Source organism: Oncorhynchus masou, chromosome 28 (assembly GCF_036934945.1).
Source record: "Oncorhynchus masou masou isolate Uvic2021 chromosome 28, UVic_Omas_1.1, whole genome shotgun sequence".
Taxonomy (NCBI): domain Eukaryota; kingdom Metazoa; phylum Chordata; class Actinopteri; order Salmoniformes; family Salmonidae; genus Oncorhynchus; species Oncorhynchus masou.
The window spans coordinates 39736769-39759808 of NC_088239.1; the positions used below are offsets into that span (position 1 = coordinate 39736769).

The following is a 23040-nucleotide window of genomic DNA, read 5'->3' on the forward strand; positions in this document are numbered from 1 at the left end:
CCATACTATAGTGCCTGTCAGAACATCCAATAGACAAAGGTATATGAAATACAAATGGTATAGAGAGAAATAGTCCTATAATTCTATATTAACTACAACCTAAAACCTCTTACCTTGGAATAGTGAAGTCTCATGTTAAAAGGAACCACCAACTTTCATATGTTCTCATGTTCTGAGCAAGAAACTCAAATGTAAGCTTTTGTACATGGCACATATTGCACTTTTACTTCTCCAACACTTTGTTTTTGCATTATTTAAACCAAATTGAACATGTTTCATTATTTATTTGTGTAACGGTTCTCGTCTGTCGAAGGAGAAGCGGACTAAAATGCAGCGTGGTAGTTATTCATGTTCTTTAATAAATGAACTAGACATGAAATAACGAACAAAACAAAGAACGAACGTGAAAGGCTGTATAGGTTATCTGGTGAACACAGAGACAGGAACAATCAACCACGAAATACTCAAAGAATATGGCTGCCTAAATATGGTTCCCAATCAGAGACAACGATAAATACCTGCCTCTGATTGAGAACCACTCCAGACAGCCATAGACTAAGCAAGATACCCCCACTAAGCCACACACCCAATACCTAACAAAACCCCAAGACAAAACACACCACAATAAACCCATGTCACACCCCGGCCTGACCAAATAAATAAAGACAAACACAATATATTTCGACCAGGGCGTGACAATTTGAGGCTAAATTTATTTTTATTGATGTATTATATTAAGTTAAAATAAGTGTTCATTCAGTATTGTTGCAATTGTCATTATTACAAATATAAGTTAACCTGTACAAGATGCCTAATAAATTACGTTGCTACAGGTGTCAAGCTTATGGGCATGTGGCAGCAGAGTGTAGGAGGTATATGTGAGAAGTGTGCAGAAGGGCAAATGACAAAGTAATGTGTAGCATTGGGGAAAGAAAAGGTATGTGTCAATTGTTGGAGTGCCCATGGAGCTGGGGATCTGAAATATCTGGTGCAAAAGAGACGGGTTGAGTTTTCCAGGGTTAGAGTAGTGTAGAAGTTGTCAGATGTTGAGGCAGTGAAGAAAGTAGAGGAAGATGGGTCAAGGTGAAGGGATCCTGAGAGGAGTGGTGTGAACAGAGGTAGGCCAACAAGTGATATATGCTTCAGTAAGAAGTACAGGGAAGACGCAGAAAGGTTGTGGTGACAGGGTGTGTTTTTTTTACAAGTTTAGAGTTAGATGGTACGGTTTTTGTTGATTTATTTCCTTTGCACTTTTTTTTTTTTTTTTTTACATTCAATGTATAAGGGAGTTATACTCCAGGGTAGTAGGTGGCGGTAATGTAACATTTATTGGATGCCAACCGCCGTTAAACCTCATCTAAGAAGAACTGCACATCATATTGTCTTGCTGGTCAGTTGGTGGGGAGGACCAAACTGTAACTTTAGCTGTGGTGAAAGCGATGCTTTTTTTGGGATACGTCACTATTCGTCAAAGCTGGATTGTGGATCTCGTGCTCATTTAAAAGTAATATTTTATTGCTTTAAAATTAATCAACTGTACAATGACTGTATTTGATAACTAGCCAGTTAGCATAGCTAACTAATTTGGCTAAGGTTAGCCGTGTCATCTCTCAAATCGGCTTAGCGTTGCTGCTAGACTAGAAAACTAACGAAGCTACATCTAGCTGGCTAACCAACTAACTCTAAGGGAATTTAATCAATTAACGTGCTATTTGTGTGTCGTCTTATTTTACAAGAATTATGAATCGAGACTATGGTTAGTTACGTTTGGTGGTTGACCATCCGCTATAATCTTGTTTTTCCAGAGGTGGGCGTTTCATTCATGCGCCACGATGCATTTATTTTGTTATACTAGCACATGAACTAACTAGTCATCTAGTGTTACTGTCTGTGATTGTATTTATACAGTACATTAGAATGCAGTTCCTTTGCTAGTAAATTAGCTAGTGCATACAGTTGACATTGGTAACTGCCATTGCTCTTTCTAACTAGTCTGTGGTTTGTCTGGTGCAGGATGGATTTAGACGTGTGTGCAGGCGGGAACAGTACCAAGGGAAAAGCTGATTCGGCTCATGCAGGTGAAGGAGGCGCTATGGCGACCGTGCCTCTGGAGCTCTATGACTCCGCTAGAGCGAAAATAGATGCAAATCTCCGCTGGCTGTTAGCCAAAGCTTACGGTATAGGTATGTGTTTTCTCTTGGGCGAGTGCTCGCAATCTTTTGTGTTTTGAATATTGAAACGCTGCTGTTAGCTTTGGGACACATCGGGAGTCTGTCTATTGCTTGGACTCCCTGAGTTGTACTTCGTTTTGGTAGATGGCGACGGGAAAATAACCATGCCACAGTATAGCCGACTTCTTGTCAATAAAAGCATATATATAACCTCTAGGCAGTCCAATTTACCAGACAAAGTGAAATGTCTCCCTCTCTGTCAAATATTTGAATCCAACTTTTGTCCAAACAGCACCATATTTCTGTGGTGTAAACAGTGGTAGAATTGTACACTGAACAAAAATATGAACGCAACATGCAAAGTGTTGGTCCGATGTTTCATGAGCTGAAATAAAAGATCCCAGAAATGTTTTATATGCTATATGCACAAAAAGCTTATTTCACTCTAATTTTGTATACAAATTTGTTGACATCCTTGTTAGTGTGCATTTCTCCTTTGCCAAGATAAGCCAACCACCTGACAGGTGTGCCATATCAATAAGCTGGTTAAACAGCATGATCATTACACAGGTGCACTTTGTAATGGGGGAAGTAAAAGGCCACTTTAAAATGTGCAGTTTTGTCACACAACACAATGCCACAGATGTCTCAAGTTATGGGGGAGTGTGCAATTGGCATGCTGACTGCAGGAATGTCCAACAGAGCTCTTGCCAGATTATTTTATGTTAAATTCTCCACGATAAGCTGCCTCCAATATTGTTTTTGAAAATTTGCCAGTATGTCCAACCTACATCACAACTGCAGACCAGGTGTAAACACTTCATCTACGGGATCATCTGAGACCAACCACCCGGACAGCTAATGAAACAGCGAATAATTTCTGCACAAACTGTCAAACCATCTCAAGGAAGCTCATTTGCGTGCTTGTCGTCTTGACCTGACTGCAGTTTGGTGTCGTAACCGGTTTAAGTGAGCACGCTGGAGAAGTGTGCTCTTCTAGGATGAATCCCAGTTTCAACTGTACTGGGAAGATAGCATGTATGGCATTGTGAACAGAGTACCCCATGGTGGGGTTTTGGTATGGGCAGGCAGGCATAAGCAACAGACAACAAACACAATTGCATTTTATTGATGGCGATTTGAATGCACAGAGATACCACGACGAGATCCTGAGGACCATTGTCGTGCCATTCATCCGCCGCCATCATCTCATGTTTCAGCATGACAATGCACGGCCAATGTCGCAAGGATCTGTACACAATACCTGGATGCTGAAAATGTCCCAGTTCTTACATGGCCTGCATACTCACCCATTGAGCATGTTTTGGATGCTCTGGATTAGTGATGCACCGATATGACATTTTTGGCCGATATCTGATATTTTCCTTGCCAGAGACTGATTTGAAAGGCTGTTGTATAAAACACCTGTCATCGGATTACATCTTCAAAATAAGGGCAACCACGGCATCTGTGACAGAGACGGAGAAGCGTCCATCCACGTATATGGGTAAGAGAGTCTACCAAGCTACATGTTCAGATATTACACGTTTCTGATTTTGTCAGTGGTTTTCATTTCAAGTTAGTGTACTGTTAGCTAGCCAGCTAACTTTAGCTAGCTGGCTGGTTAGCTAACGCTGTGTTTGATCTGTGTAGTAATATTATTTTTATCAGAGCCATTTGCATTGCTAGTCAGAGCCTAATGTTAGCTAGCTAACATTGAACCTGGTTGGTTAGCTACCTGCAGATTCATGCAGGGTAGTAACGTTATGAAGTTGGGATTATGGTTCATTGTTTAACTAGGTAGCTAAATGTCTAAACAAAAGACTGCAAGTAACTATTGCAAGTAACTATTTCAGTAGAATGTTTATGACGTCACTGCGACAACTGTCGATAGACGTAGCTGGTAAATTCGCTTTGGCTGTCTACTCTGATTTCAGTGCACTCTCTTCTGTTTGCCAGAGCGCAGAATAACTGACAAATTTACAAATGCTCAACACCCATTGAATATTGCCGGTGTCAGCAAAAAACACTGGCCAAAAAACGTGATTAAATTGTTGCCAGCAGCACAGTTGCAGTCTCCAACACTCTGCTACGGCGAGTAAAATGGTCAGAGTGAGCTGTTCTCTCGTTTGTGTCTGGAAGTAGCTAGCCAATGTTAGCCAGTTAGTTTGGGTGCTTGACTGCTGCTGTTGGATCAGAACGCTCGGATCCACACTACTTTTCATCCAGAGCGCCTAGTGTGCGCTCTAAAAGCTCAGGGAGCAAATGGACAATCTGACAACGAGTTTAGGTTAGCCCGTAGCACACTCTCGCACTCCAGATTAAATTTACGAACACACCTGTAGTCTCAATGGGGCTCCCTGCTGTATTAAAGGTAAAATAAAAGTCGCCAGGCAAGCCAAAACTCCATCCCACCAAAACAGGCTAAACTTTCAGGTGGTCTTATCAAACGGCTCTTATGCTTAACCTCTTGAATCTATAGGGGCGCTATTTCATTATTGGATAAAAAAACGTGCCCGTTTTAAGCGCAATATTTTGTCACAAAAAGATGCTCGACTATGCATATAATTGACAGCTTTGGAAAGAAAACACTCTGACGTTTCCAAAACTGCAAAGATATTATCTGTGAGTGCCCCAGAACTGATGCTACAGGCGAAACCAAGATGAAACTTCAAACAGGAAATGAGCAGGATTTTTGAGGCTCTGTTTTTCGTTGTCTCCTTATGTGGCTGTGAATGCGCAAGGAATGAGCCTGCCCGATCTATCGTTTCCCCAAGGTGTCTGCAGCATTGTGACGTATTTGTAGGCATATCATTTGAAGATTGACCATAAGAGACCACATTTACCAGGTGTCCGCCCGGTGTCCTGCGCCGAAATTGGTGCGCAAACCTCAGCTGCAAGTATTTTTCCATGGGATTCAGAGAAGAAAGCAGGCTTCCACGAACAATATATCAATGAAGAGATATGTGAAAAACACATTGAGGATTGATACTAAACAGCGTTTGCCGTGTTTCAGTCGATATTATGGAGTTAATTTGGGAAAAAGTTTGCCGTTTTGATGACTGCATTTTCGGGTTTTTTTGGTACCCAAACGTGATGTACAAAACGGAGCGATTTCTCCTACACAGAATCTTTCAGGAAAAACTGAACATTTGCTATGTAACTGAGTCTCCTCATTGAAAACATCCCGAAGTTCTTCAAAGGTAAATGATTTTATTTGAATCCTTTTCTGGTTTTTGTGCAAATGTTGCGTGCTAAATGCTACGCTAAATGCTACGCTAGCTATCAATACTCTTACACAAATGCTTGTTTTGCTATGGTTGAAAAGCATATTTTGAAAATCTGAGATGAGTGTTATTAAGAAAAGGCTAAGCTTGAAAGATAGCATATTTATTTCATTTCATTTGCGATTTTCATAAATAGTTAACGTTACGTTATGCTAATGAGCTTGAGGCTATAACTGTATACAGTTTTTTTTTCATAGCCAAATGTGAACAAAACGGAGCGATTTGTCCTACACAAATAATATTTTTTGAAAAACTGAACATTTGCTATCTGAGTCTCCTCATTGAAAACATCTGAAGTTCTTCAAAGGTAAATGATTTTATTTGAATGATTTTCTTGTTTTTGTGAAAATGTTGCTGGCTGAATTCTAGGCTTATAGCTATGCTAGCTATCAATACTCTTACACAAATGCTTGTTTAGCTATGGTTGAAAAGCATATTTTGAAAATCTGAGATGAGTGTTGTTAACAAAAGTCTAAGCTTGAGAGCAAATATATATATTTCATTTCATTTGCGATTTTCATAAATAGTTAACGTTGTGTTATGCTAAAGAGCTTGAGGCTATAAATAGTATCCCGGATCCGGGATTGCTCAACGCAAGAAGTTAAAGGGCATTAGCATACTTTTCACAAATTCTACAGTGTTGGGGCGGCAGACCTGGCCGTCCCTCTAAACTTTCAGCTCATACAAGGAGAAGACTGATCAGAGATGCAGCCAAGAGGCCCATGATCACTCTGGATGAACTGCAGAGATCTACAGCTGAGGTGGGAGACTCTGTCCATAGGACAACAATCAGTCGTATATTGCGCAAATCTGGCCTTTATGGAAGAGAGGCAAGAAGAAAGCCATTTCTTAAAGATATCCATAAAGTTTGCCACACGCCACCTGGGAGACACACCAAACATGTGGAAGAAGGTGCTCTGGTCAGATGAAACCAAAATTGAACTTTTTGGCAACAATGCAAAACGTTATGTTTGGCCTAAAAGCAACACAGCTCATCACCCTGACCACACCATCCCCACTGTCAAACATCGTGGTGGCAGCATCATGGTTTGGGCCTGCTTTTCTTCAGCAGGGACAGGGAAGATGGTTAAAATTGATGGGAAGATGGATGGAGCCAAATACAGGACCATTCTGGAAGAAAACCTGATGGAGTCTACAAAAGACCTGAGACTGGGACGGAGATTTGTCTTCCAACAAGACAATGATCCAAAACATAAAGCAAAATCTACAATGGAATGGTTCAAAAATAAACATATCCAGGTGTTAGAATGGCCAAGTCAAAGTCCAGACCTGAATCCAATCGAGAATCTGTGGAAAGAACTGAAAACTGCTGTTCCCAAATGCTCTCCATCCAACCTCACTGAGCTCGAGCTGTTTTGCAAGGAGGAATGTGAAAACATTTCAGTCTCTTGATGTGCAAAACTGATAGAGACATACCCCAAGCGACTTACAGCTGTAATCGCAGCAAAAGGTGGCGCTACAAAGTATTAACTTAAGGGGGCTGAATAATTTTGCACGGCCAATATTTCAGTTTTTGATTTGTTAAAGTTTGAAATATCCAATAAATGCCGTTCCACTTCATGATTGTGTCCCACTTGTTGTTGATTCTTCACAACAAATACATTTATATCTTTTATGTTTGAAGCCTGAAATGTGGCAAAAGGTCGCAAAGTTCAAGGGGGCCGAATACTTTCGCAAGGCACTGTATATGTGTATATGTATGAATGTTTCTATATTTATTTATTTATTTATTTATATATATATATATATATATATATATATGTGTGTGTGTGTGTGTATATAGATATTACTGTTCAAAAGTTTGTCACTTAGAAATGTCCTTGTTTTTGAAAGAAAATGAACTTTTTTGTCCATTTTTAAAATATCAAATTGATCAGAAATACAATGTAGACATTAATGTTGTAAATGACTATTGTAGCTGGAAATGGCAGATTTTTAATGGAATATCTACATTTATCAGCAACCATCACTCCTCTGTTCCAATGGCACATTGTGTTAGCTAATCCAAGTTTATCATTTTAAAAGGCTAATTGATCATTAGAAAAGCCTTTGCAATTATGTTAGCACAGCTGAAAACTGTTGTCCTGATTAAAGAAGCAATAAATCTGGCCTTCTTTAGAGTAGTTGAGCATCAGTATTTGTGGGTTTGATTACAGGCTCAAAATAGCCAGAAACAAAGTACTTTCTTCTGAGACCTGTCAGTCTTTTCTTGTTCTGCGAAATGAAGGCTATTCCATGCAAGAAATTGCCAAGAAACTGAAGATCTCGTACAACAGAACAGAGTAAACTGGCTCTAACCAGAATAGAAAGAGGAGTGGGAGGCCCCGGTGCACAACTGAGCAAGAGGGCCAAGTACCTACAGTTGAAGTTGGAAGTTTACATGCACTTAGGTTGGAGTCATTAACACATTGAACACAGTATATTTCGTCTTAAATTTTATTGATTATTTACGTTTAAGGGTATCTAACGTTGGATTAGGAAAGTTGTTTGAAATGTTTCGACCACGTTTACAGGTAACTTATTAGATATTTTGTAGTCATGTTGGGCGAGTTGGAACCGGTGTATTTCTGAATCAAACGCACCAAATAAATGGACATTTTGGGGATATAAAGAAGGGATTTATCGAACAAAAGGACCATTTGTGATGTTTTTGGGACATTTTGGAGTGCCAACAGAAGATCTTCAAAGGTAAGGAATTAATTATATCTTTATTTCTGACTTTTGTGTCGCACCTGCCTGGTTGAAATATGTTTTTCATGTGTTGGTATGCGTGGTGCTGTCCTCAGATAATCGCATGGTTTGCTTTCGCCGTAAATCCTTTTTGATATCTGACACGGCGGCTGGATTTACAACAACCGACTTGTTGCTTTATTTTGATGTAATGCACTTGTGATTTTATGAAAGTTAAATATTTTTAGTAATTTAGAGCTTTGGGAGCTCTGCAATTTCACCGGATGTTGTCAAGGTGGGACGCTAGCTTCTGATAAGCTAATTGACAACATTTGAGTCATTTGGAGATGTACCTGTGGATGTATTTCAAGGCCTACCTTCAAACTCAGTGCCTCTTTGCTTGACATCATAGGAAAATCAACTGAAATCAGCCAAGACCTCAGAAAAAACATTGTAGACCTCCACAAGTCTAGTTCATCCTTGGGAGCAATTTCCAAACGCCTGAAGGTATCACATTCATCTGTACAAACATTAGTACACAAGTATAAACACCATGGGACCACACAGCCGTCATCCCGCTCAGGAAGGAGACGTGTTCTGTCTCCTAGAGATGAATGTACTTTGGTGCGAAAAGTGCAAGTCAATCCCAGAACAACAGCAATGGATCTTGTGAAGATGCTGGAGGAAACAGGTACAAGAGTATCAATATCCACAGTAAAACGAGTCCTATATCGACATAAACTGAAAGGCTGTTCAGCAAGGAAGAAGCCACTGCTCCAAAACCGCCATAAAATAGCCAGACTACGGTTTGCAACTGCACATGGAGGCAAATATTGACAAAGATGTCCTCTGGCCTGATGAAAAAAAAAATAGAACTGTTTGGCTATAATGACCATCGTTATGTTTGGAGGAAAAAGAGGGATGCTTGCAAGCCGAAGAACATCATCCCAACCGTGAAGCACGTGGGTGGCAGCACCATGTTGTGGAGTGCTTTGCTGCAGGAGGGACTGGTGCCCGTCACAAAATAGATGGCAACATGAGGGAGGAAAATGATGTGCATATATTGAAGCAACATCTCAAGACAGCAGTCAGGAAGTTAAAGCTTGGTCACAGATGGGTCTTCCAAATGGACAATGACTACAAGCATACTTCCAAAGTTGTGGCAAAATGGCTTTAGGACAACAAACTCAAGGTATTGGAGTGGCCATCACAAAGCCCTGACCTCAATCCTATAGAAAATGTGTGGGCAGAACTGAAAAAGCGTGTGCGAGCAAGGAGACCTACAAACCTGACTCAGTTACACCAGCTCTGTCAGGAGGAATGGTCCAAAATTCACCCAACGTATTGTGGTAAGCTTGTGGAAGGCTACCTTAAAAGTTTGACCCAAGTTAAACAATATAAAGGCAATGCTAAAAAATACTAATTGAGTGTATGTAAACTTCTGACCCACTGGGAATGTGATGAAAGAAATAAAAGCTGTTATAAATCATTCTCTACTATTTTTCTGACATTTCACATTCTTAACATACAGTGGTGATCCTAACTGACATATGACAGGGAATTTGTAATATAATTAAATGTCAGGACTTGTGAAAAACTGAGTTTAAATATATTTGGCTAAGGTGTATGTAACCTTCCAACATTATCTAACAACTATTTTAATTTAAGTTGATTATCTCTTTTTTTCTCTCTCTCCACCTCCCTCTCTGCATCTCTCTCTCTCCATCTTCCCCTCCTCCAGAACACATCCCAGAAGATCTATGTGACCCCTTCTACACGGACCAGTATGAGCAGGAGCACATCAAGCCGCCCGTCATCAGACTGCTGCTTTCCGGGGAGCTGTACTGCCGTGTCTGCGGCCTCATCCTGAAGGGCGAGCAGGCCTCAGCGCTCCAGTCCCACCTGTCCGTCATCCAGGCCCTCTCCCGGAAAGGCATCTACGTCCTGGAGAGCGACAACAACCCAGTCTCTGACGGCGACCTGGACTGTAGCCCCATCAAGATGGTGAGTAGAACCTACTGGTCTGGATAGAGAGTTGTAGTTGGGGATTATGGGTTTGAGGTTTAGGACTGGGAAAGCTTGGTGTGGGAGGGTATGTCTGCATCCATATTTGGGTCTGGCTTTTGAAGTTGTTTCATTTATCTCCCCCAAAGTTTTATTGATACAAATGAAGTAACCCTAATAAAATGTTTGTATACCAGATAGGAAATATCAAGCACTCTGTTTTGTTTTTGTACTTTTAGTGCAGCAGCTATGCATGGTGGTGTTTACAGCAGTAAATGTGGTGCTACAGTGACAGTATTGTAAATCCTGTCAGCAGTAGGGGAATGATTTGGAAAGGAAGGCCATCTATCTGCCTTGACCCTGCTTCTGGCCAAATTAGCAGCACAGCCACCAGCACTGTGTGTGTTAGTAAGAATTGTAACACATCGTGTACATGTGTTTTTGTTTTACTATACTTTAGGGGTGTAACCCGGGTTTGGTACGTATTGCGTTTTTTGAGTCATGTTTCGGGTTCATCTGGAAAATTAATTGCCAAAAGTTACCTCTTTTAAGGATTTTTTTTTTTGGTACCATCTTTGAAATGCAAGAGAGAGGCCATAATGTATTATTCCAGCCCAGGCGTAATTTAGATATGGACACTAGATGGCAGCAGTGTATGTGCAATTGTTTTTGACTGATCCAATGAACCATTGCATTTATGTTCAAAATGTATCAAGACTGCCCAAATGTGCCTAATTTGGTTTATTAATAACTTTTTAAGTTCATAACTGTCCACTCTCCTCATACAATGAGAGAATACCATGCTATTGTACTAGCTATTGTAAATTGGACAGTGCAGTTAGATTAACATGATTTAAGCTTTCTGCCAATATCAGATATGTCTATGTCTTGGGAAATGTTCTTGTTACTTTAAACCCTATGCTAATCACATTAGAGCACATCAGCTCAACCGTCCCGTGGGTGGGACACCAATCTGTAGAGATCCATAATTAATTTGAGTTTATTTAAGAAAATCCAAAGTGTTGGTATTCCTGATTCCATATATGATCATGAGTCATATAATGCCTGATGAGAGCACAATCAGGAATACCAACACATTGTGAAATGGTTTGTCGAGATTGGTGTGGAAGAACTTGACTGGCCTGCACAGAGCCCTGACCTCAACCCCATTGAACACCTTTGGGATGAATTGGAACACCGACTGCGGCTGTTATAGCAGCAAAGGGGGGACCAACTCCATAGTAATGTCCATGATTTTGTAATGAGAAGGTGTCCACATACTTATGATCGTGTGTGTGTGTGTATAAGAATAGTGAATACATCAAAAAATGAAATTACACATGTGGGTATCATGTAATAACAAAAAAGTGTTAAACAAATCAAAATATATTTTATGTTTGACATGGAATGCTTTTCCAACCGTCTTGAAGGAGTTCCCACATATGCTGAGCACTTGTTGGCTGCTTTTCCTTCGATCTGCAATCCAACTCATTCCAAACCATCTCAATTGGGTTGAGGTCAGGGGATTGTGGAGGCCAGGTCATCTGATCAGCACTCCATCACTCTCCTTCTTGGTCAAATAGCCCAGAGGTGTGTTGGGTCATTGTCCTGTTGAAAAACAAATGATAGTCCCAATATGTGCAAACCAGGGGGGATGGTGTATCACTGCAGAATGCTGTGGTAGCCATGCTGTTTAAGTGTGCCTTGAATTCTAAATAAATCACAGACAGTGTCACCAGCAAAGCATCCCACACCATCACACCATCTCCTCAATGCATCACAGTGGGAACCACACATGCTTGGAGGTTGGAACTCGAAATCTCAAAGGACATATTTCCACCGGTTTAATGTCCATTGCTCGTGTTTCTTGGCCCAAGCAAGTCTCTTCTTATTATTGTTGTCCTTCAGTAGTGGTGTCTTTGCTACAATTCGACCATGAAAGCCTGATTTACACAGTCTCCTCTGAACAGTTGATGTTGAGATGTGTCTGTTACTTGAACTCTGTGAAGCATTTATTTGGGCGGTTGGTAGCTCTAATGAACTTATCCTCTGCAGCAGAGGTAACTCTGGGTCTTCCTTTCCTGTGGCGGTCCTCATGAGAGCCAGTTTCATCATAGTGCTTGATGGTTTTTGCGACTGCACTTGAAGAAACTTTCAAAGTTCTTGAAATTTCCCGGATTGACTGACCTTCATGTTTTAAGGTAATGATGGACTGTCATTTCCCTTTGCTTATTTGAGCTGTTTTTGCCATAATATGGACTTGGTCTTTTACCAAATAGGGCTATCTTCTATATACCACCCCTACCTTGTCACAACACAACTGATTGGTTCAAACGCATTAAGAAGGAAAGAAATTCCACAAATTAACTTTTAACAAGGCACACGTGTTAAATGAAATGCATTTCAGGTTTGTCATGTATTTCTAGGAGTGGTGGGTAGAGTCAGGCACAGAGAGCAAACTTCCAAAGAAATGTGTTTATTGCGCATAGTCTAGCCAAACAAAAAGGCAATGCCCATAGAACACGTATGTCTCCAAAACAGGGAAAGAACATAATACACAGGCGAAAAAAACAACAGCACCACTGACAGTAAGGATAAGCCCGCACAACAGCAAGCGGGCACTAGAAGTTTAAATAGACCACATAATGAACCAAAATGAGCAAAAGGTGAAACCAAAACAAACAGAAAGGAAAAATGGATCGGTGGCAGCTAGTAGACTGGTGACGGTGACCGCCAAGCACCGCCTGAACAGGGAGAGGAGCCACCTTTGGTGAAAGTCGTGACAAGGTGACCACCTCATGAAACTGGTTGAGAGAATGCCAAGAGTGTACAAAGCTGTCAGCAAGGCAAAAGGTGGCTACTTTTAAGAATCTAAAATGTATTTTGATTTGTTTAACACTTTTTGGTTTACTACATGAAACCATATGTATTATTTCATAGTTCTGATGTCTTCACTATTATCCTACAATGTAGAAAATAGTAAAAATAAAGAAAAACCCTTGAATGAGTAGGTGTGTCCAGATTTGGCAGGTACTGTATTTTAGTCAATGCCACTTCGACATTGCTCGTCCTAATTTTTATATATTTCTATTTGTGTTTATTGTTGTGAATTTTTAGATCCTAGCTCCAACAGTGCAGTAGTAACACAAGCATTTTGCTACACCCGCAATAACATCTGTGACCAACAACATTTGATTGTGTGATTAATAAAATGCATAATGAATATACACACAGGCGAGTCAATTTAAGTACACCAAATTATGCAAATTAAACCATAGATCGATAAGCATGACCGGTCTAATGTATTTACATCAACTGGTATTTCTATCAATGAATAGGCAAAAAAAAGCATTATTTGACAATGGGATTTTTTTACTTACTCCCTGACATTTTAATGGCTTTTCTATAAAGACAAATCAAGCCAAAAGCCGGCTATTAACAGCTAACGGAAACCCTGCCCCGGTGATGTTGGTCTGACTGCACCACCCTCTGGAGAGCCCTGTGGTTGTGCACGGTGCAATTGCCCTTGCCAGGCGGTGATTCAGCCCGACAGGATGCTCTCTATTGTGCATTTTTGTGTGAGTGTCTTAGGGGCAAGCCGAATTTCTTCAGCCTCCTGATGTTGCACCGTCTTCATCACATCTGTGAGGATGGACCATTTCAGGTTGTCTGTGATGTGCACGCTCAGGAAATTGAAGCTTATTTTTGTTGTATCTTCCTGTTAAACTAAGGGCTGATGTAATGTTTGGTGTACGCATGAGTTGTCTGAGAAATTACAGGAAATAAATGTAGCTTGGGCTAAGGCCAAACGGACTGATTCTACGTCTGATTGGCAGTCCTTCAGACATTTGGGAAATAGATGCCTATCCCTGGTTAAAAAAGTTAAATCAACATATTTCTTGAATTGTGTATCAGTTGTTGTAATCCAGACAATTTCTGAAATGTGGTCAAATCTTTCAAACTAAACCACCCCCTTGTTGCCCCGGCAGGTTTTGACAGCCCCTGGTCCCATTTTAGACTAAATGGAGATTTGAGATGCTTTTAATAACCATTTTGCTTCATCTGGCCACCTGTTTTAGAAGGATCATCTCTGAAAATTGAAACATCCTTTAGTCACATCAGAACAGATTGTAGAGAATGATGCATTAACAGACTGACATAATTTATTTTCATTTCAACCCTTTGATGTCTATGATGTACTAAGTACTTTGCTAAGGATTGGTGTTAAAAACAACAGCATAGGTACTGATTCAGTTGATCTCTTCTTACTGCAGCTCTGCCCCACTTATTGCAGAACCAATTGTTCCTGGTGTTATCCCTATGATCTGGCAAGCAGCCAATGTAAGGAGATCTTTAGGATTTAGATAACTACAGTCCAATTTCCAAATGATCTTGCCTTTCCAAAGTTTTAGAATCCGTTAACAACTTTCAGCTAAATACCTTAACTTCTCACTCTATTTTTAATGTGCACCAATACAGTTCTAGACCTGGACATAGCACAGCTTCAGCTGCTACGCTTATTTTAGGTGTGTTAAATTGCTTGGATGCTAAAAATAATTGTGCTGCCTTATTTATAGACCTTTCCAAGGCCTTTAATACCATTTACTGTATCATCACATTCTTATTCAACGGTTAACTGAAATAGGCCTGGATCAGGCTTCTTGCAAGTAGTTTGACAATTGTCAGACAGAAATCAACGTGTGATCTCTGGTGTTTCCTGGATATTACAAAAGGTGTACCGCAGGGGTCGGTACTGAGACCAGTTCTCTTTAATATTTATATAAATAATATTGGTCTATTTGTTGAAACTTGTAATATTCATCTGTTTGCAGATGAGACTTGTGTATGCCGTTGCCCCAACGGTTGACCAGGATATGTTAGAGCTGCAATCTGACATTGTTAACTTATAGAAAGCCCTGGTTGTTTTAAAAAATTGTACTTAATGCAGGTAAGACTAAATGCAGGTTTAAAACCTCTAATTGCCTAATTTCATTGCTAATGTATAAAATAATGCACTACCAAACCCGTTCACAGGATTGGTTAACTCTTGAGGTCCTCTGGTGAATCCTCCTTTAATTTTAATGCCCCGCATTGTTGGAAAAACCTACAAAATTCTTTGCGTCTTGATTCCCTGGTGCTGCTAGGGCAGTTTAGGACTCTGGCGTTGAATTAATTAATTACAGTTGTTTCGATTGATGATAGTGTTTTATTTGTTGACATTGTGATGTTGAGGTTATCTTGTGGTTATTTGTATTCTTGTTTTAATTGTAATGTAAATCGTTCTTCCTGTTGTGAGAATTTTTGTACTCAAGGTACCATTTGGAATGAGACCTTGGTCTCAATTGGGCAACACTGAATAAATACGTAAGGTCATACATTTTCACCACCCTCTCATTGCGGATTGGGGGGTGCTTTCTCTGTTGTCTCCTGAAGTCCACGATCAGCTCCTTCGTTTGGTTGGCATAGAGGGAGGAGGTATCTTTTTTAGTACGTTTTTTTCTGCCAGACAATTCTCCCAAGATTCTATTTGATCTTTGGCAAACCTGTGACCTCAACATGCCCTCAATCTCACACAAATTATCAATGAACCTACCAGGTACCTCCCCAAAGCCTTAAACACAGGCACCCTCATAGATATCATCCTAACCAACTTGCCCTCTAAATACACCTCTGCTGTCTTCAACCAAGATCTCAGCGATCACTGCCTCATTGCCTGCATCCGTAATGGGTCAGCGGTCAAACGACCTCCACTCATCACTGTCAAACGCTCCCTGAAACACTTCAGCGAGCAGGCCTTTCTAATCGACCTGGCCGGGGTATCCTGGAAGGATATTGATCTCATCCCGTCAGTAGAGGATGCCTGGATATTTTTTTTAAATGCCTTCCAAACCATCTTAAATAAACATGCCCCATTCAAGAAATTTAGAACCAGGAACAGATATAGCCCTTGGTTCTCCCCAGACCTGACTGCCCTTAACCAACACAAAAACATCCTATGGCGTTCTGCATTAGCATTGAACAGCCCCCGTGATATGCAGCTGTTCAGGGAAGCTAGAAACCATTATATACAGGCAGTTAGAAAAGCCAAGGCTAGTTTTTTCAAGCAGAAATTTGCTTCCTGCAACACTAACTCAAAGTTCTGGGACACTGTAAAGTCCATGGAGAATAAGAACACCTCCTCCCAGCTGCCCACTGCACTGAAGATAGGATACACTGTCACCACTGATAAATCCACCATAATTGAGAATTTCAATAAGCATTTTTCTACGGCTGGCCATGCTTTCCATCTGGCTACTCCTACCCCGGTCAACAGCACTGCACCCCCCCACAGCAACTCGCCCAAGCCTTCCCCATTTCTCCTCCCAAATCCGTTCTGAAAGAGCTGCAAAATCTGGACCCCTACAAATCAGCCGGGCTAGACAATCTGGACCCTTTCTTTCTAAAATTAACTGCCGAAATTGTTGCCACCCCTATTACTAGCCTGTTCAACCTCTCTTTCGTGTCGTCTGAGATTCCCAAAGAATGGAAAGCAGCTGCGGTCATCCCCCTCTTCAAAGGGGGGGACACTCTTGACCCAAACTGCTACAGACCTATATCTATCCTACCATGCCTTTCTAAGGTCTTCTGAAGCCAAGTCAACAAACAGATTACCGACCATTTCGAATCTCACCATACCTTCTCTGCTATGCAATCTGGTTTCAGAGCTGGTCATGGGTGCACCTCAGCCACGCTCAAGGTCCTAAACGATATCTTAACCGCCATCGATGATAAACATTACTGTGCAGCTGTATTCATTGATCTGGCCAAGGCTTTCGTCTGTCAATCACCACATCCTCATCAGCAGACTCGACAGCCTTGGTTTCTCAAATGATTGCCTCGCCTGGTTCACCAACTACTTCTCTGATAGAGGTCAGTGTGTCAAATCAGAGGGTCTGCTGTCCGGACCTCTGGCAGTCTCTATGGGGGTGCCGCAGGGTTCAATTCTTGGACCGACTCTCTTCTCTGTATACATCAATGAGGTCGCTCTTGCTGCTGGTGAGTCTCTGATCCACCTCTACGCAGACGGCACCATTCTGTATACTTCTGGCCCTTCTTTGGACACTGTGTTAACTTCGTGCGTCGAGCAATCCCGGATCCGGGATTCTATTTATAGCCTCAAGCTCATTAGCATAACGCAACGTTAACTATTCATGAAAATCGCAAATGAAATGAAATAAATATATTTGCTCTCAAGCTTAGACTTTTGTTAACAACACTGTCATCTCAGATTTTCAAAATATGCTTTTCAACCATAGCTAAACAAGCATTTGTGTAAGAGTGTTGATAGCTAGCATAGCTATAAGCCTAGAATTCAGCCAGTAACATTTTCACAAAAACAAGAAAATCATTCAAATAAAATCATTTACCTTTGAAGAACTTCAGATGTTTTCGAGGAGACTCTCAGTTAGATAGCAAATGTTCAGTTTAAAAAAAAAATTATTTGTGAAGGACAAATCGCTCCATTTTGTTCGTTTGGCTATGAAAAAAACCTGTATCCAGTTATAGCCTCAAGCTCATTAGCATAACTTAACGTTAACTATTTATGAAAATCACAAATGAAATGAAATGAATGTGCTAGCTCTCAAGCTTAGCCTTTTCTTAACAACACTGTCATCTCAGATTTTCAAAATATGCTTTTGAACCATAGCAAAACAAGCATTTGTGATAGCTAGCGTAGCATTTAGCGTAGCATTTAGCGGGCAACATTTGCACAAAAACCATGTAAGGATTCAAATAAAATAATTTACCTTTGAAGAACTTCGGATGTTTTCAATGAGGAGACTCTCAGTTACATAGCAAATGTTCAGTTTTTCCTGAAAGATTCTTTGTGTAGGAGAAATCGCTCCGTTTTGTACCAAAAAAAAATGAAAATTCAGTCATCAAAACGGCAAACTGTTTTTCAAATTAACTCCATAATATCGACTGAAACACGGCAAACGCTGTTTAGAATCAATCCTCAATGTGTTTTTCACATCTCTTCATTGATATATTGTTCGTGGTAGTCTCCTTTCTCCGGTGAATCGCTTGGAAAAAGACGTGCAGTTGAAGATGACGCACCAATTTCGATGGAGGACACCGGGCGGACACCTGGCAAATGTAGTCTCTTATGGTCAATCTTCCAATGATATGCCTACAAATACGTCACAATGCTGCAGACACCTTGGGGAAACGATAGATAGGGCAGGCTCATTCCTGTCGCATTCACAGCCATGTAAGGAGACAATGAAAAACAGAGCCTCAAAAATCCTGCTCATTTCCTGGTTGCAGTTTCATCTTGGTTTTGCCTGTAGCTTTTCTTCTGGGGCACTCACAGACAATATCTTTGCAGTTCTGGAAAACGTCAGTGTTTTCTTTCCAAAGCTATCAATTATATGCATAGTCGAGCATCTTTTTGTGACAAAATATTGCGCTTAAAACGGGCACGTCTTTTTATCCAAAAATGAAATAGCGCCCCCATAGATTTAACAGGTTAACAACCCTCCAGGCAAGCTTCAATGCCATACAACTCATTCCATGGCCTCCAATTGCTCTTAAATCTTCAACCGATCGCTATCTGCACCTGCCCGCTTGTCCAACATCACTACTCTGGATGGTTCTGAATTAGAATACGTGGACAACTACAAATACTTAGGTGTCTGGTTAGACTGTAAACTCTCCTTCCAGACCCATATCAAACATCTCCAATCCAAAGTTAAAATCTAGAATTGGCTTTCTATTTCGCAACAAAGCATCCTTCACTCATGCTGCCAAACATACCCTTGTAAAACTGACCATCCTACCAATCCTCGACTTTGGCGATGTCATTTACAAAATAGCCTCCAATACCCTACTCAACAAATTGGATGCAGTCTATCACCGTGCAATCCGTTTTGTCACCAGTCCCATATACTACCCACCATGGCGACCTGTACACTCGTTGGCCGGCCCTCGCTTCATACTCGTCACCAAACCCACTGGTTCCATGTCATCTACAAGACCCTGCTAGGTAAAGTCCCCCCTTATCTCAGCTCGCTGGTCACCATAGCATCTCCCACCTGTAGCACACGCTCCAGCAGGTATATCTCTCTAGTCACCCCCAAAACCAATTCTTTCTTTGGCCGCCTCTCCTTGAGGTTCTCTGCTGCCAATGACTGGAACAAACTACAAAAATCTCTGAAACTGGAAACACTTATCTCCCTCACTAGCTTTAAGCACCAACTGTCATAGCACACATATTACATAGCCCACCTATAATTTAGCCCAAACAACTCCCTCTTCCCCTGTATATAATTAATTAATTAATTTTGCTCCTTTGCACCCCATTATTTTTATTTCTACTTTGCACATTCTTCCACTGCAAATCTACCATTCCATATTGTATTTACTTTGCCACCATGGCCTTTTTTTGCCTTTACCTCCCTTATCTCACCTCATTTGCTCACATCGTATATATAGACTTGTTTATACTGTATTATTGACTGTATGTTTGTTTTGCTCCATGTGTAACTCTGTGTCGTTGTATGTGTCGAACTGCTTTGCTTTATCTTGGCCAGGTCGCAATTGTAAATGAGAACTTGTTCTCAACTTGCCTACCTGGTTAAATAAAGGTGAAATAAAAAAATAAAATAAAAATGTCATAGTTTTGTTGTCTTCACTATTATTCTACAATGTAGAAAATAGTAAAACATGTAAAAAAATAACCTGGAAGGAGTAGGTGTCCAAACTTTCGACTGGTACAGTACTTTTGTATATTATATATAAAATTACAGTACAATTTTCAATGAACAAATAAGGTTTTATATGCAAGATGGTTAAATAAAGAGCTAAATTATTGATTATTATTATTTGTGCCCTTGTCCTGTAAGAGCTCTTTGTCACTTCCCACGAGCTGGGGTGTGACAAACTAATTATTGTGTTTAATAAATGTATGTGGCAGACTTACAATGATGGCAAAAACCAACATTTGCTCACCCTGTTTCTGGAGGGGGTACGCAGCTGGAGGTTGAATGTTTGAAGAGTACGGGACTATAAAAAGCGTGGGAACCACTACCTTAAACGATCAATCGAGTAGGGTAGGAGCAAACATGCTAAACATATATTGTTTCTCCCCTGTGTGTACAGAGTTCCCACATAACATTAATTGATTCCCTGATGATGGCCTACACAGTGGAGATGATCAGCATAGAGCAGGTGGTAGGCTGCGTCAAACGCTTCTCCACCTTCAGCGCCTCCAAGGAGCTGCCCTTTGACCTGGAAGACGCCATGGTCTTCTGGATCAACAAGGTGAGCCGTGCGTGCGTCATGGTTTCTGGACATTTGACCGGCAACATTTTAATTTATCGGACATTTAAGACATTTACAGGATCCATATGAATTGGGTGCGTAACCTGTTCACGGCGTCCACCCGCGGTGCTCAGAATGACAGAAATTACATTTAGAATATGGTCATTCATATTAATTGAACATGCAAGTCGAGGATGCAACGATGTGCGGTCCTTCTTACTGAATTCTGATAACTACTTTTTTACTTTTCCTCAGCCAACACGACAAGTAACGAACGGCAAAATCACTAGCCTATGTCATTCTACTATAGTAGAAAAGTTTGTCGAGAAATAAATAGCCTATTCCAAACAGACTCGGGGACAGTTGTGGGACGATAGATCCCAAATTCATATAACCAGTAGCCTACAATAGTTTACATGTTCTTTAAAAAAAAATACTTTGAAAAACAATGAGTCTGATGCAAAAGATCAGAATGTTTAGCTTAAAATATTTATAAACTTATTTCTTCACATTGTAAGCGCATTAATATGCTAAAGGCAGTAGGCTGCGTGCAAATGTTTGTTCCAAAGTGCAATTTGCAGGAAAACACTTATCAAAAGGACACTGCACATGAGAACTGTTTCATGTGACCGAGATGAAAATATTTGTTAGATCTCCTCTCTTTCTAAATTTCTAATGGGCTACTTTGAAGCATGGTAAGACATTAAAACGTTCAACGTTAAAGCTTTCAAACAATTAAGTATATGTTTTCTAAATGCATACTGCCTCCAGCTCATTGGGAAAGGGGGATACCTAGTCAATTGTACAACTGAATGCATTTAACCCAACCCTTCTGAATCAGAGAGGTGCGGGGGGCTGCCATAATCGACATCCACGTCTTCGGTGCACGTGGAACAGTGGGTTAACTGCCTTGCTCAGGGGCAGAACGACTGCAGTGGTATGTGACGCACTGATGACGCGCTAATGAAGCCTGCCTTCCGTTTCCGTTTGATGCCACTTTTAAAACAACTGGGAACTCGCAAGTCTCTGATTTCAGTGCGTTCAAGTCAACTGGTCATCCAACTCAGAATTCTAACTCTTTCTAGACCCCCGACCTGAAGATTACTGATGTCATGATTTGACCTCATATTTTTCAGTTCCCAGTTGTCTTGAAAGCACCACAATTTTGTGCTGTCTTGACAGATTTTCCACTCAAAGGCTCTGTATCTGTATGCTGTACGCGTGTGATAAATAAGAGCATGACGAATATACTGTACACGCGCCAATTTAATTCCACTAAATTAAGAAAATGAACCGCTAAGCATGACCAGTCAAATGTATTTACATTTCCAAAATGAATAGGCTAAAAAGCATTATTATGCAACAGGAATTTCTTCTCCCAGACTGTTGGCTGGCGGCAATTTTATGTTTCAGGTTTTCTATTATTTTATCGGACAAAAGCCTGCTATTGTGTGAGTGTGAGAAAGCGGGACTATGTGTGTAGTGTACTGACCCTTGTCTGTCCACCAGGTGAATATGAAGATGAAGGAGATCACAGAGAAAGAGACCCCCAGCCACCAAAAGGTATTCTTGCGTTTTCCTCTCGCTGTCTCGCACGCTCACTCTCGCTGTCTTTTTCACTCTCACTGTCTTTCTCTCGCTGTCTCTCGCTGTCTCTCATGAGCCATCTCTCACGTTCTTTCAATTCAATTTAAAGGGCTATTTTGGCACTGTATCTGTATTTCTTTCATTTTTTTCTCACGTTTTCTTTCATTTTCACTCACCCTCACTTTCTCTCTCTTCAATTTCTTATTACCATCCCTCAGTGTTCACCTACCATTGCTAAGGCGCAGACGGGCTCCCTACCTACCTCTACCCTCTCCCTAAAACAATGTGTGCCTTTAATTGTTTGTAACAGGAAATGTTGATGTCAGCAGCCCTGGATACTGTTTCTGGGGCCTCTAGTTACAGCACCCCGCCAAAAAAAAAACCTGGGTGAAACACTACATTTTAGGTTGACGTTATAATTAACATGAGCATTTCCATGTCAGCCTGTATTTTTCTGGTCCCTGTATTGGCCTGTTACGATCAACTCTAAATGTTTGATTTGAACCTTCTTAGAGACCCTATTCTCCCAATATAGTGCACTACCTTAGACCTTAGCCAATAAAAGTAGTTCACTATACAGGCTAATAGTATTATTTTGAGATGCGACCCATAGTCTAACCATGAAGTGTGGACCTGATCTCTTCCTGTCACTGCATCTGACCTTTGAACTGTCTGTTGCTCTTCCTGTTTGTCTCCCTAAACTCCTCACCCCCTGTCTCTTGAATACTTAGTCTCCCTCCAAATGTTACTGGAAGCTTGTACCTGTAAGTGGAAATGACTACAGCTTCTGCTATTGTGTGTGTCTCAAGTTTTCATTAGCTGCCAATTGCGGCTTTTGGCCCAAACGATTATATAAGAAGCCGATAAATAAAACTTTTGTTGGCCAAAATGACCAGGAGAAATAAAATCCCATTGCAAATGCTAAATATTGCTTTTTCTTCATTGATGGAAATACCAGTCAATGTAAATGCCTTTGACCATCATGCTTATCGGTCTAT

The 23040-nt window shown here is 40.7% G+C and overlaps 1 protein-coding gene across 2 annotated transcripts in view; it reads left to right on the forward strand.

Moving 5' to 3' along the window:
* Positions 1–1395: 1395 nt before the first annotated feature.
* The window catches only part of LOC135517565 (calmodulin-regulated spectrin-associated protein 1-B-like), a 117702-nt gene continuing 96057 nt past the window's right edge, over positions 1396–23040 (forward strand). For both annotated transcript variants that reach the window (XM_064941978.1, XM_064941979.1), the window contains exons 1-5: positions 1396–1504; positions 2014–2183; positions 9891–10153; positions 20294–20455; positions 21965–22018. In XM_064941978.1, coding sequence (XP_064798050.1) covers positions 2015–2183; positions 9891–10153; positions 20294–20455; positions 21965–22018 — 648 coding nt within the window. In that variant the 5' untranslated portion in view covers positions 1396–1504; position 2014. The remainder of the gene's footprint in view (positions 1505–2013; positions 2184–9890; positions 10154–20293; positions 20456–21964; positions 22019–23040) is intronic.